Here is a 16,703-nt window from a genome sequence, read left to right on the forward strand (position 1 = left end):
ACCACCCCCCAGAGGAGGACAGAACACCACCACACCCCCAGAGGAGGACACCACCACCCCCCAGAGGATGACGGAAAACCACCACCCCCCCAGAGGAGGACAGAACACCTCCACCCTAGAGGAGGACACCACCACAGAGGAGAGGAGGAGGACAACAGGTCCAAACACCACCACACCAACACAGGCTCCTCCAAACTTTCACAAAGGGTTTAGGGAGAATGGTGAAAACATGGGATTTTACCCCTTTTTCCTCAGTGATAAGGCTATGGCATAGATAACTATGTTGACGATCATATAAGACAAATTACCCCTTTTAAAACACTGGCTCTTCAGCAAAGAGAGAGGTACCAGCCACCGTTTCTTATGTGTGGTATATATCCGTTAAAGTAAGGGTTGATAATATTATTTAAATCAGTATTGATCAGCAATGACTCAAGATGTGCAGTTATTTGTTACACATTTAGACTAAATAACGTATTAATAGCAATGTGATATCAGTTAATTGAATGTATATTATTTGTATGATATGACATATTTTGTATAAGCTGTGTTATAAGCTATCTGATCATAATGTAATGTATCATAATGTAATGTAAAACAGTGTGCCATCATAGTCTAACCTTTGTTTTTTATGATGTAACAGTTTGTTGGTAGCAGTGTGACATCATGATGTAACAGTGTGACATCATACTGTATGTTGCAACAGTGTGACATCATATTGTATCGCATAAAAGTGTGACATCATATTGTATGACGTAACAGTATGACATCATAATGTGTAGCTGTGTGTTGGTGGCAGTAGCCGGGTTTACATGGACATTAAATTCTCCGTTTTAATCAGATTAAAATCCCCCAAATGATAATCAGATTAAAAACGTATCATGTAAACACCTCAAGTGATAGGATTCTTCTGAATCTGATTACATTTTTAATCAGATTAAAACAGGTGGTGTAGACCGTTCTATAAACCGATCATTAGTAAAAAAAACTACCCATGTGAACCTTTAACCGATCATTGTAATACATTTGTTCCTTCTTCGCATGTGCGTATGAATTCTTGCAGATCGCGCAGTAGCTGCTGGTGCCTCAGATGAGCAAGGAGACGAGCGCTAGAGTGACACGGAAAAAAATGGGATAACGTAAAAGTCTGTTAAAATAACCCAAGAATTGGACAGTAGATGAAATACACATTTTAATGTTGATTTTAAATGCTCTTATACACCTGATTACATTGCTACTTTATTCCGGTCACCAATTTATGCATTGCACGGTTTCGCTGTGCGTGCAATACAATTTAAAGTTGTTTTGTTTGTTTTCGAACTGTTTTGCCAAAGAGGTTAATGTAGCTTACAAAAACAATGGCTAGCCAATGCAATGGAACAATCACAAAAACAAATGGGAAAGCTATAAATGCTAAAAGCCAGGAAATTACGTCACAAGAGCAACTCGTGCAGGTGGTGTACAAGGCATCTGGAACACACCATTACTACAAACCTTCATCCACTAGCTCCTGGTTTTCTGGGGAGGAATCAAATTAAAATACAATGGCAGTACGTAATCAGCCCGCTTTCTAGTTAAATAGGTCCACAGTATCATGCACTGCCGAGACTGTATCGCCGACAGCAAAGGGAAAAAAGAGTATGGACAGAAGTATTTTAAGAAGCGCTTCAGCCATGTTTTGATGGCCATCAGTCTATCAAAACTCATCGTCTTCTTTTCATTTCAGTTTAGGTTACTTGTTTCTTGTCAAAATACTGTTGTGATCTGATTATACGATTGAAAACATGTAAACACGGAACAGATGCAGATCTCTTTATTTGACGCTCATGTAAACAGTTTGGTTGGATTATTTTAATCTTCTTAAATTTAATCGGATTGAAAAAAAATGTCCATGTGAAACTAGCTAGTGTGACATCATGTTGTGTAACAGTGTGTTAGCAGTAGTGTGACATCATGTTGTGTAACAGTGTGTTGGGAGCAGTGTGACATCATAGTGTATGATGTACAGGGCCGGATTATCCATATGGGCCCTTGGGCCCGTGCAGGGGGAACCAACCATTGACAACCAGCTTCAAAAATATATATCTTATTTTTTTATATTATTCACTTGAAATTGTTGACAGACCATACATTACTCATTTATGAATATTAATTTCACAAAAATAACAATAATATTAATAATAATAATAATAATAATAATAATAATAAATAAATAAAGATGACCACATTCATTACCCCTCCCCGATCTGTCAGAATGTAGTTGGTCCACAAGTGCGCGCAATTGCGCAAACGCTTAGCTTGATAAATAGGAGACCGCGATTATGACAAATGTTTTGGGATAGCATACTAACCAGGTTCAAAGCAACTACTAAGACTTCGTAAACACATGACATAACTTTAGACAATGCATAACGTCTGTTAGAGTCACAGCACTCTTATGTGTTGAAATGTGAGAAGTATGAAAATGCTGTTTGAGATATCGAAGGAGGAGGAGACCAAAAGAAAGAGAATTGATTTTGACATTTTGAATTGAGTGCTGTGCTTTTGAATTGATAGATATTTTGAATTGAGACATTTGAATATATTGTTTACTGATCATATGCCTACATGTATGTAGTAAGACAAGCTATTAAATAACATTTGAGAAAAATCCCCTCACTTGTGTCTGATATCAGACCGGGGGACAGCACGTGATGGGGTTGGGGGGGGGGGGTGGTTTAGTTGAGAAATATTAACGCAAACCACATTGTGTTAATACGGGCCTGATGATGTAACAGTGTGACATCATATTGTATAATAGTGTGTTGGTGGCAATGTGACGTCATATTGTGTAACAGTGTGTTTGTGGCAGTTTGACATCATGATGTGTAACAGTGTGTTGGTGGCAGTGTGACATCATATCGTGTAACAGTGTGTTGGTGGCAGTGTGACATCATATTGTGTAACGTTGTGTTGGGCGCACACAGGGCTATCTTACTTTAGTTTGAACACACTGGTGAGTTCTGGCCGTGGACAAAGATTCTCCAGGAAGCTCCGGTAGACTTCTGGTGAAAAGTCTTCCAGTTTAATACTGTCACCCTTTCAGAAATGTAAAGCATACATATCAATCTCAATACAAGATGTATACTACACATTTGTTATATTTTCATATGTAAATGCAGGTAGGCTTAACAATGACAATTGTCAGAGCTGTTTAGCGTAACATGTAATACTCAAATCAAAAATGATATAACTTCCCTTACTTATTACTAGTTAATAGGCTTTTATATACATTAGTCAGCTCCCTTCCTCTGTCCAATAAAAGGTGTGATGCTAGTTAGCATTTGCATCTCCACTGTGGACTAGAGGTCTGACACTGGGGCCCAGTGGAACGCCTGATCTCTTTATTGTGTAGATTCCTTATGCGGCGTTGCATTCTTTATTTTCACTTCCCCCAAAGTGTTGAGCAAATTAAGAGAGGTAACTTAACCTCTCTGACCATGGCTGGCTTAACAGGAGTCTACACGGCAGTTACTCCCCTTTATCGTTGTTATTATCAGACTTAAATCCGGGTGTTTCCACCTAGGATTTACGTTTCCCGATGACATTCATGTTCACCCCATTGTTTCACAGAAGATACTTGGCAAATCCTCCCAATGTGCCTTCCCATGGTCACGATCCATTAAACCAAATGCTTTGCCGCTAGAAGTGTCTTCCAAGAGCCAAGTTTGTATCCCTAACTGTGATGTTGTGCATGTGATAGTACGTTGGGTATGTACCCGTCCGAAGGGCAGCCTGCTGCTCTCCAGGGCGGTCTCCACCCTCTTCCTGTCTGAGGAGAACAGCCGGACGATGCTGCAAACAAGTGGACACGTCAGCCAATCAGGAAAAAGGTCAATGGACGCCATCAAGAATGGAACAGGAACTCACTTCTTGATGGGGATTCTGCCTTCGGCGTTGGGCTGGAGGCTCAGCTTCACGTATCTAAATGTAAGGAAGTCAACATATTTTACAGGCCAAATTTGTAGTTATTATACTACAACGCTCCCATTTATGTTTCAGATTTAGGATTTTAAAGGATGATATCATGCCTTTTCGAATTTTCCCTTTGCTTTAGACTGTTATATGACGTATGCATACATGTTTTACGTCTGCTAAGCTAGAAAAATCTATGTCCGAGGCAGGGGGAGTATTCGTGCCCTCTGAGAACGCCCCTCAAAAAGTGTGCTCATTTGTGACGTCAGACTGTGCAGTGGGAGGAGCTGAAGTGCAGAAGTCAGAAGTGAATAATAAGGGGTATTTTTAAGATACAGGCATGTAACCCCTATTATAGTAGTCCCAATTATTAACCCTAAAAAAGCATGATATGGGATCTTTAAGGCTGATACGTTAGTATTTTAGTAGACCCTCCCCATAAGGAAAAAAAGGCCCATATTGCCCATACCTTTCCAGTCATAATGTGGCATTTTCCTCTGCATAAATATTTTCATATATTTAATACATTAGATCATATAACAGGGACTTTTTGCTGTCTGCATGCTAATCCAAAGTAAGACCCAGGCAAAGTGAAACCAGCCTGCATGCGCAAATGTGAGCATTAGTAGCTCAGTGTGTGTCCCTGCATGTTTGTATTTGTGTTCTTGTGTGATTATACTCACGCCTTGAGGAGGCTTTGGTCTCTATTGAGATTGTGGCTCAGAAGGTTGGAAGACAGAGCAAAGAGTTCCTCACACCACATCTTCAGAGATGACAAACACATAGGGCCCTATATTAACAGTCTGAAACGCACGTGAGAAGCGCCAAACGCAAGTAGCTTTGTAGGAGGTTCTACAGCGTTACGATTATACCGGCGGAAAAATGAGCCTTGCGCCAGACTCAAATCTAAAAGGGTTGCCCTGAAGTAGCACATTACCCATAGGTATGGTTTGGGCGTAACGTGCAATAAACCAATGAGAGTGCAATCTCCCATCCCCTTAAGAGCCATGAGAGCATTTGAACCTGACTAGTTGATATTTTGACAGCGCATTTGCAGTCTCCGATGAGACTTCAAATGGCTCAGTTAAAGACCAAATGGACTGTATTATGCGTTACGTGATTAGTTTGCGTTTCTTTAAACAGATGGATGCACACACGCGCGCCCGCATTTATTCATTCATTTACACATAGGCCCACACACACGCGCGCCCGCCTACATTCATTCATTCTTTTTTCCACTAACTTGCGGTAAAACCATTTCTCAAGATCAAATACTCATCAATCCCATAATTGATGGGCTTTTACACAATGTCTGTGTCAAGAAAATATGTTTGCTGTACGGTGTTTGCAGATGCATTGATTTAAAAGTAGGCCTACACCTTATAACCGCTGTATCAGCTGTTCTTTCCCAAATAATTTAACCAACGTTATCATTTACCCTAAAACGAGATTCTTGGATATATCCTCCTTTGCTTGAGTTTATTGTTATTATTATTGTTATTATGATTATTATTATTATGATTATTATTATTATTATTTTAACGCATGGCATAGCCTACTACAGTGTTCATTCATGCAGCCCATGTGAAAAAAAAAAAATCCACAATCCACATAAAAATCACAATATTTCAATTAGGCAAATCGTTTGCATGTTTGTGCTTTAGCCTACTGGTGTGTAAGCTTATATTGCAGTTCCGACCCGGTACGTCAAAATAGCAACACCAATTGCGCTATCCGGTAGTCAATAGCTATCCGCTAGTCAATAGCGGATAGCGCAGTTGGTGTTGCTATTTCGACGAAAATAGAAACATACCAGCAAAATACCTGTCTAAGTGCACTAGCGGCTAGTGCACTTAGACAGGTTTTTTTCGGTCAGTTGGGGTCAGAACAATCTCATTAATAATGAATGTACAGAGAAGGATTCACAAATGTATTTTGTGATTTATATATAAATAACTCTCTTCTCACAAATACAATTCAATGCACACACAAATGGATATCTGTATGTATAAATGTAAAATAAATCCATAAACAAAAATAAGTTTCACAAACACATTTCTGATCCACACACAAATGTGTCTTGTTTTAAAAAAATGTAATATAAATCCATAAATATATTAATTAAAAAAATATTTGCAATGTTGAATGTTGTAACATTTATATACAAACTGTTAAACATGAACTAACAAGACGCTTTTCATTTGTGAACTTGTTTGCATTTGTGTGTGAACTGGACCCCGTTTCCCGATAACGATGGATCCACGCTCGTACGATCATTCTCACGATGGATCTTGCGATCCATCGTCAATTTCTTTGGAGCGTTTCCCGAAACTCCTCTTAACGTGAACGCGCATTCGCTGCACTCACGACGTCGTAGGATTGTAACTGTCTACTGACACGATGCTGAAATGGGCTCCGTAGGAGGGGGAGACGCAGGAATGTCGCAGGAAAATTGTGTTAAAAAGGGTTAAAATATATCCCCATCAAGGACAACAGCAGAGTAGCTATACGAAAAAAATAGACTGCAATTATATGAATGCTAAAGACATTAAAACACAATTGATTAGGCTTAAACCGACATATATCAGTCCTAATCCTGAATGCACTGTGCGTTTCACGGCATTTTCCCCCCTTAAATAATTCCTCTTCACACCTGTGAATAACCCGGGAGACGTCCATGATGAGGAATACAACGAAGCCCACCGTCTGGCCCGGTGCATCATTGAGCGCACGATCGGGAGGTGGAAGTTGCGCTTTAGATGCCTTCACAAGTCAGGCGGAGGGCTCCAGTTTTCTCCGGCCAAGTCATGCGCCGTGATATGTGTGACGGCTATGTTGCACAACATTGCAGCTAAGGCTGGGGTGGCATTGCTTGAACCGGAGGACGTTGAGGACGATGACGATGAGGAAGATCGGTGTGAGGACGGCCTCCCTCATAACTACGCGGCTGGTTTTCATGCGCGTCGAATAGTGATTGAGACTTTTTTTTAACCACCCTCCCTCATGTCACTAAACATTCCCGTCAACGTGACCAATCCCCACCATATCCCAGCCTTTCGCCTGCTCCTTTGCTTGTTTTTTTATAATTTTCTTTAATTTCTTTTATTTCGTTATTTTTTATTTTTTTTAATTTGTTTAATTTAATTTATTTTTTACATTATTTTATGCTACGTTTTATGAGTAGCCTATGTCAGTCTGCACAAATCCCCCCACTTTCTCTCACACATTTTGAGTGCCGTGCCTGCGCAAACATTTTCTGGACTGTTATTTTGGCCATTTGAACATCTTTATTAATAAATGAATTAATAATCTTTATTAATTACCAAACTAAGAACATAAAGGCGCAATGCGTTTTCATAAAACGCATCCAATAGACGGAATGTCCGATGGTGTCGCCACTGAGGCTATAGCTGACGATGCTCTTAGCGTCCTACGAGTACCTACGAGCACCCCTGGAGTACTCGTTAGCTACGAGCGTTTTTAAGACGTTCGTTCCCCACGATGCTTTCGGGAAACGCGGTGAAAACTCTACGATGCCCTTTCGACGCACTTCACGATCCACTTAGGCTAACGACGCTTTCGGGAAACGGGGCCCTGGACTGTATTTATGTGTGGATTTTTGAGACTCTCCTGACTTGGCTGGATTCACAAATGCAGTTTTTTTCATTTGTAGCCAATAAGGTGCTTCCCTCGTTTTCAGCCAATCACATGACTGCAGTTCCGACCTCTGAGTCCAGCCTCCGAGCCTCCCGGTTCCCTCTGTCGAGGTAGCTTGGTCCCTCGGTAAGGGTAGCTGAGTCACGTTGTGAACTAGACACTTTTTCCATCTCGTTTCGACTGGGATTTGGGATTGTCGGTGCCGTTAAAGTAGTAAACGGCACCGACAATGTAAAACCCAGTCACTGCAGTCATGTGATTGGCTGAAAACGAGGGAGGCATCTGATTGTCTACAGAGGGTTCCTTGTTGAAAAAAATGCATTTGTGAATCCAACCACTTCAGGAGAGTCGCAAAAATCCACATATAAATACAGATCAGTTCACACACAAATGACAACAAGTTCACAAATTAAAAAAGCGTCTTGTTTTCTAGTTTAACAGTTTGTATATAAATGTAACAACATCCAAATACATTTTGATGAAAATTGCAAATATTTTTTTAATTCACATATTTATGGATTTAGATTACATTTATTCAAAATTAAACACATTTGTGTGTGGATCAGAAATGTGTTAGTGAAACTAATTTTTCTTTATGGATTTAATTTACATTTATACATACCGATATCCATTTGTGTGTGCATTGAAATCTATTTGTAAGAAGGGAGTCATTTATATATAAATCACGAAATACATGTTTGAATCCTTCTCTTTGCATTAATTATTAATTAGACTGTTCCGACCCAATAGTTGCGCAACTGCTTTATCGATTTGTAGATAAAAGAATTTATCAATTGCGCCGGAACACGCCTCTGCTTTTCGCCAACACGCCTCTCAGGGCGTTTGCTGCGGGGGAAAATCAGCTTTGCGCCGGGTCCAAACTAGCTACGATACATGCGTCGATGTAGAAAGTGAATTGCGCTGGGTGAAAGATTGGGCCCATAGTCTTTAAGCTGCTTTCACACTGCCTCTCGGCAACTCGCCGCCTCCATTCATTTCAATGAGGGAAGGGCGGTTAAAAAAGCGACTGAAAACCAGGAAGCGGTTGCCGCCCACGTGAACGCGCACAGATTTTGCCCTACTGCTCAGCTTTCCCCGTGTTGAATCTTTCGGCGGCAGCCGCCCGGCGGCAACAGCAGCAGCCGCTTTTGAAAACGCCTGGCCCTTCACACCGCCGCTTAACCCTCCGGCAGCAAGGCGGTTATAAGGGCGGTTGCCGCGCGGCGGTGGGCAAGCAACCTTATGCTACGGCCACACTGCACACGTTACTCGGGTTAAAAAACGCGCCTAACTTGACGCTTGATCATCGTGTGTCACAAAAATGGTTCAACGCGCCTAACGCGCCTGTGGCTGCGCTGGATTTAGGAGTCTGAGGTAGGAAACCCAAACGCCGCCGTGTTTGGATGCATGATAGAGTTTAGATCGGGTTAGATTAAATAATCTCGGATATAGATAACAATAATCGGGTTAAATAACCTTACATGGTGTGTCTGGTGTGTTTCCAGCATTCGTAGTGTTGATCAGCAGAGAAATAGTCCGCCAAAGACGTTGAGGTTGCTTAGCAACCAAAGACGCTGTCCATGCAAGTGAATGGAGCGTTCCCTCTTCGTCATAACGATCAAACCAAACATCCTTCACATTCATCGAGCAAACATTATGAAAGTAAAATGCACATTTCTCACTAAAAATGTTTACATAAACGCTTTACGTAACTATGTTACTATTTCCACCCAGAATAAAGAAAGATGTCCGCCATATGCTTCTCTGCAAGTGTCGCTCGTTACTCTCAGCCAGTGACGTCGGGTCAAGCTCCAAGCTGGTTGGCTATCGCGGCTAAGCGTCACTGTGCGTTCACACCAAACGTGACATTTGTTGCCCGTTCGCGTTGTTGAAGTTTTGTCGCGCCACAAATCATAATCTGTCGCTGTGCAAGTTTTGTCGAATTTGTCGCGCCACAACAAGATAACCACCATTGCATGTCTTTACCTTTTGGGGAAGAGGGAGAGACATCGGAGGACCCGACGCAGTATATTCATAATATTGTGATGACCATGGAAGAGGCAGTGAATGAAGTATTGAATAGACAGAGATTTATTAGATGGGCCTACCTAATAAACCGTTAGAACACACAAGACCGCAAACATAGCAACGCCGGTAAACAAATCCCGAGAAGCCAAATCCTTATGTGAGCTCCCCGCGCTACGGCCATCCGGAGGCGAATAGAGCTTTCAGCCGTGATATTATATATACAAATATTATATATACAAATATTATATTATATACTATCATATTATATTTAGAGATCCGGGAGTCGCAAACGGCAACATTGACTTTCTCCTCCATGCTGCAGTTCACCCCGGACAGCACTGCACTGAGTTTGACTGTTGAACGCTGATTTGCTGTCATCACGCGAAATTCGCGTCAAAGTTGAAATATTTCCACTCGAGCGAATTTGTTGCGCCACAAATCCTCGTGAACGCGATTGCCTGTGCACGGCGAAAGTGTGGCGCGACAAATCAAAACTTGTCGCCGGTTTTCTCTCGCCAAAAATTCGCCCGATACGCGTCTATAAGTTGACTTTGTATGGGATCCTGTCGCCCCGTCGCGTTTGGTGTGAACGCACAGTAACGCGTGTAACGCGTCTACGCGCCTACACCAATGGTTCCCTATGCAAAAATGCAGATTTTCAACGCCAACGCGCGTGCAGTGTGGCCGTACCTTTAGACTCACATCCTCGCCAGTTCCATGCTTGTACACATCACATCATTATGTATCCTTATCTGTCACTCTGAGAATATTTATAACTATGGTCAATATCATCATTAACATCATAGTTATCATCAATATAACAGTGAAAATTGTGAGAATTTCATACCTAATTGTCATAAATTAAAAGATTTATGACCATTTTTGTATTTTTTCCCCCCTTCATCATCATCATCATCATCATCATCATCCCCATCCCCATCACCCTCCTCGTCTCAGATTAAACTTGAGGAGTCTCTGGCACCTTGGCCTCATCCTCTTGCGATGCGATGAAGTTCAGCTGGTTGACGTTAACGAGGTCTGAAGCCGTAACCACGGTGACCATGCGGTTCTCCAGCCGACCAACCAGGTTCCCAACATCGAGCAGCTCACGCAGCTTGGCCTCCTATTTGATAACAAATAGTAAATAGACTGCAATTATATTGTGCTTTTCTAACCACTTGCCACACAAAGCGCTTTACAATATTGCTTAACATTCACCCATTCATCCAAACATTCACACACCGACGGTAGAGTCAACCATCAAGACGACATCCAGCTCGTCAGGAGCAGTTAGGGTATCTGTCTTGCTCACGGACACCTCGACAGTCGATCGAACTAGCAACATACCGGTTACCAGCCAACCCGCCTACCTCCTGAGCCACATGGTGCCTAATGCGATAACACATTGTTCTTATTGGCCCTGATGTTGTGGACAGACCAGCAATGGAGAAGGGGGCGGGCTCCGGGTACCTTTGGGGTTCGGGTGCTGCGGCCGGTCCTGACGTCCTTCACCAGAGTCAGGTCCAGGAGCTCTGTCTCCTGAGGACCACAGGGAGTCAGAGTGCTGCTGCAGTGCTCACCTAAAGCTGAGACCAGGAGAACACTATCTCCTGGTCTCTGTCTCTCTCTCTCTCTCTCCCACACACACACACACACACACACACACACACACACACACACACACACACACACACACACACACACACACACACACACACACACACACACAAGCACGCACACGCGCACACACACACGTACACACACACAATCACATACACACACACACACACACACACACACATGCACAAGCTCTCACACACACACACACACATGCGCACACACGCACACACACACACACAAACATACACAAGCACGCAAGCACGCACACACGCGTACAAACACACAATCACATACACACACACACACACACGCACAAGCTCTCACACACACACACACACACACACACACGCACACACACGCACACACACACACACACACACACACACACTTACTCCCACATGCTAACACACACACGCTTACATACACATGCTCACACATACAGACACACACACAGACACACACACAGACACACACACAGACACACAAACACACACATGTTGATCTGACAGGTTAAATGCTTCCTCCGCCCCCTGTACGGGAGAAAGGCCCCCTGGAGAGACATTGGCTGTATATTTGTAGATGTGTGTTACCATCTGTGTATGTACATGTGTGCGGATATATGGTATGATGCACTCGCTCTTATTCACACTGTATTAACACATTTAGTGTTTTCTAATGATGCCGTTGTTATACCGATAATATATATCTAATGAGCGCTCTTGATAAATTATGCAGAGGAGGTGTTGGTGGTCTGGCACTGAGGAAAGGCCTCAGTGCCAGAAAGAGGCAGTAAAACCAACTGGATGTATTATATATATACTAGAGCTGTCAAGCGATTACAATATTTAATCGTGATTAATCGCATTAATGTCATAGTTAACTCACGATTAATCGCAAATTATTTTTCTATGCTAAATATCCCTTGATTTTTTTGTCCCATAATTCTTCTCATTTTAATTCTCTTATCAACATGGTGAAGTGCATCGGCTTGCCTTGTTCAAATTATTTTTTATTGATAACAACATTGGCATATACTGATCAAAACAGGACGATACAAAAAAAGAGCCTATATTGCAATTAAACGACTGCTTTGAACAAATGTCATTTGAACATAGCAGTCAGGCTACTGCTTCTTTGTTTTGAGCCAAAGAAAAAAAATAATTGCGTTAATCGCGCGATAATTTTTTTAACGCCGTTAAAATTGGTTTGCGTTAACGCCGTTAATAACTTGTTTAATTGACAGCTCTAATATATACACATATATATAGATACATATATATATGTATCTATATATATATATATATATATATCTATATATATATATATATATATATATATATATATGTATATAAATGCACATCCCGTATATGTATATATTTACAACACATATACATACATACTTACATAAATACATACATATATGTATATATGTACATATACATATATACATATATACTTATATATAAATAATTATTATCAGGATGTATACATATATTTGTGTTACCTTGTTGTGGTCGGTCCAGTACAGGTAGAACCCGTGTGGATCCACTTGGAGGGTGACGGGGGCCAAGGTTGACAGGTCCTGGTCAGAGAGGGGAGGGGCACAGGCTGGGTTTGAAATAAAGTGAAGCAAAAACATATACACATATGTCACAGCCCCCTCCCCCCCACATTCAAGCATAAGCTTGCAGTGCTGTACTTTGCATATATCTAGTTGTCATGACAACAGGTCATCCAAGTTAACCACCCCTCGATATATATTATAGTGTATTACTCGGGAAATGAGGACTGTCATAAACCCGCAGAACCCCCCCCGCCCCCCCCCCCCCCCTACCTACACACACACACACACACACACACACACACACACACAGACACAAGGTAGTTTTTCATTCTCACATGTCATAACGACCTCTAACAGCTATCTCATTAGCTGCAGCCAAAGACCTCTGTCTCTATCTGCATAGCGTGGTAGGCAGCTGCAACTGACTGCTAAATCAAACAAGCACACACCCACACAGACACACACTGGCTGTAGTAATAAACTCACAAAGTTTATGGTTGTGATGACAACCATAAAGAGCATGGTGTGGAATGCACAATCTGTCTCTCTATTGCCACACAACCATGGGGCTGGCTGCATCTGCTGGGCTCACCCGGCCCTTCTGGACCATGTGAAGCTTCTGGATCATACCTGAGGCTGCTTTTGAACGCGGATGCGATCTCGAATCAAACCAGACTTTCAGAAAGAGATGCTCATCTATTTTTCCATGCATTGACTCACTGGATTAAAGCTACTACAATTTACTAGATATGGGATTGTATCAGAAATAATTCACAGGCATCCAATAGACCAGCGATAGGACAGATGTAACATCTGCAGATACAGAGAAACATCTGGAGATACAGAGGAACTGACACAGGAAACCAGTTTGAGGACAGATGTAACATCTGGAGATGCAGAGGAACATCTGGAGATACAGAAGAATTGACCAAGGAGACCAGTTTGCAGACAGATGTTACATCTGAAGACACAGAGGAACTGACCAAGGAGACCAGTTTGAGGATAGATGTAACATCTGGAGACACAGAGGAACTGACCCAGGGGACCAGTTTGAGGACAGATGTTACATCTGGAGATACAGAGGAATGGACCCAGGAGACCAGCGTGAGGACAGATGGCTACCTGGCTGCCCAGTTTCTGAAGGTTGGCACACATACACACACACACAGACACACACAGACACACACACACACACACACACACACACACACACACACACACACACACACACACACACACACACACACACACACACACACACACACACACACACACATTATTCTCATTTTACTAGGTCAGCCAATGATGGCCAGATGATATTACCAAATCCAAAATCAAATGCTTTAAAGAGAACAGTTATTTATCGTGCCATCAATCATTGGAATAATTGCCCATTGAATATACATCATTTTAATAGCAAATTCTCTTTCAAATACCGTTTGAGAATGCACTATTTAAATTTGTGAGTAGGGAACGGACATACCAACTGTATGAATGCAATGATTGTAATACCCATGAATGTAATAACTTTATCTGAATAATTTGTTGTTGATGAAGTTGATAATGATTTACTCCTTTTACATTATCATTGTCACCTGAATTATGATTTGTATCTTGTGTATTGTTATGTTTTGTGCCTTTATGTGTGGACCCTAGGAAGACCAGCTCGTCCCACTTTGGTGACAGCTAATGGGGATCCTTTTAAACAATGAACAGCAATATTAAACACACACACACACACACACTCAAACACACACACACACACGCACACACACATACCCACGCTCACACACAAACACACTCATGCCGCACACACATACACGCATGCACTTACGTACGCAAGCAGGTACACACACACAAACACACACACACACACACACACACACACACACACACACACACACACACACACACACACACACACACATGCACACACACATACACACAAATGCAAGCACCAAATAATGTTATTGTCCGAGCATGTTCACCTAATCATGCTCATCATTGCAGACCAAAATATCCGTTCCTTCACGAGCCAGCAGCCTGTTAAGGTGGTCGCAACCATGGCAGTTTCCATAGCAACTGTTGGGCACATTTCTCCTTTCCAAAGCACTGCACTTCAGCATAACCACACACACACACACACACACACACACACACACACACACACACACACACACACACACACACACACACACACACACACACACACACACACACACACACACACACACACACACACACAAAGACACACTCACACACACACACACACACACACACACACACACACACACACACACACACACACACACACACACACACACACACACACACACACACACACACACAAACAGTAACAGGTAGAAAATTACCCAACTATCGGTTTCAGCAACACGTTCTCCTCTTTACTTTCTTACTTTTTGTGTTTCAGAATATAAATCAACCAATACAAAAACAGAGTCAATGCTTAAAAAAATGAAAATATGTCACGGCAACACAACCCTGGACACATCCTCTCCATCCGCTGTCTCTCCTCAGTGTATGATGGAGAACCATTGGCCCAAAACAAAAAATAAAACAGCCTCACTCCAGCCAGTGTCTCTCTCTCTACTCACGTCGTCCCATTTGGTGAAGTTGCTTCCATTCCTCAGCGCGCTGCAGACGCAGGGGGTCTGGAGTTTCAGAGCATGGACCCCCGGCTGAGCGCTCGCCATCCTCTCTCATACAGGAGAACACCTGTACGCACCTGTGTGCTAGCCGCCGCCTGCGCAAACACACACACACAACCAGAGCGCACGTGTTGAGTCCCTTGCTGTTGAGTCTCGGCTGGTTTACAGCGCAGAGCATCCGGAACAGACGTGACACACCGCAGCTCCGCAGCACGCTCCTGAAGCAGCTCCTGGAGCAGCTCCTCGCGACTGGTTGCTCTTCAGGCTTGTTGCCGTGTTTCTCCTCTCGCTCTCTCTCTCTGCTCACTCTTTCTTCTCCTATTCTCCTCTTAATGTTTGGATCCGCCCCCTCCCTGGGCGTCTGCTTTCCTTTCTTTCCTTTCAATCTCTTCCTCCGTGTTTCTCTAATGTGTGTGTCTCTCTCCTCATCCGTGTGTCATTTCTCTCCTCTCCTGACACACTCTTCTTTTGCTAGTGCTGCGTCTCTCAGAGATGGCCTTAAACAGATGCTCCGAGATGTGTGTGTGTGTGTGTGTGTGTGTGTGTGTGTGTGTGTGTGTGTGTGTGTGTGTGTGTGTGTGTGTGTGTGTGTGTGTGTGTGTATGTGTCTGTGTGTGTGCATGCGTCTACTGCCTCCACAAATTGACTCATCGATGACATGCGCACAACACAGCGGCCTCCCACGGATGGGGGAGGAGAGGAGAGTAAGAATAGGAAATACAGAAAGAGAGCAGGAAAGATACAGCGAGGGAGAGTGGGAGAGAGGGATAGGAAGAGGTCAGGAGAGTAGGTAGAAGATGAAAGAGCGAGGGAGATTAAAAGATAGAGAGACAGGAATGAAAGAAGCTGGTTAGAGAGAGAGAGAGAGAGAGAGAGAGAGAGAGAGAGAGAGAGAGAGAGAGAGAGAGAGAGAGAGAGAGAGAGAGAGAGAGAGGAGCTAAGGGGAGTGTGGAGATATAGAGTGGGTGTTTGAACATGGAGTGAGTTAGGTTTAAAAATGAAATACAGGGAAACAGTCGCATGACGACAGTTAAGAACATTCCTCACCCAGTGTAACTACTGATGGCGTACTATGTGAATACATATACACCATTAGCAGGATTTGAAGAACTGGTAGCCAATAGATGCAATCATGCAAGCATTCTGATGGAGCATACAGACAATTACAATACTAGAAACATATTGTACATGCATGTGTGTAGGGGTGTTGG

At 42.6% G+C, this 16,703-nt stretch overlaps 1 protein-coding gene across 1 annotated transcript in view; it reads right to left on the reverse strand.

The window, feature by feature from the left end:
• Positions 1–15,957, reverse strand: part of LOC130404324 (1-phosphatidylinositol 4,5-bisphosphate phosphodiesterase beta-1-like) — a 58,777-nt gene extending 42,820 nt beyond the window's left edge. The window contains exons 1-9 of the mRNA XM_056608992.1: positions 15,691–15,957; positions 15,439–15,587; positions 12,764–12,841; positions 11,110–11,178; positions 10,622–10,762; positions 4,638–4,717; positions 3,910–3,963; positions 3,759–3,834; positions 2,978–3,078 (exon numbers count right to left, since the gene is read on the reverse strand). Coding sequence (XP_056464967.1) covers positions 2,978–3,078; positions 3,759–3,834; positions 3,910–3,963; positions 4,638–4,717; positions 10,622–10,762; positions 11,110–11,178; positions 12,764–12,841; positions 15,439–15,537 — 698 coding nt within the window. The 5' untranslated portion in view covers positions 15,538–15,587; positions 15,691–15,957. The remainder of the gene's footprint in view (positions 1–2,977; positions 3,079–3,758; positions 3,835–3,909; positions 3,964–4,637; positions 4,718–10,621; positions 10,763–11,109; positions 11,179–12,763; positions 12,842–15,438; positions 15,588–15,690) is intronic.
• Between the last annotated feature and the right edge of the window lie 746 nt (positions 15,958–16,703).

The sequence above is a fragment of the Gadus chalcogrammus genome, chromosome 15 (genome assembly GCF_026213295.1).
Source record: "Gadus chalcogrammus isolate NIFS_2021 chromosome 15, NIFS_Gcha_1.0, whole genome shotgun sequence".
NCBI lineage: Eukaryota > Metazoa > Chordata > Actinopteri > Gadiformes > Gadidae > Gadus > Gadus chalcogrammus.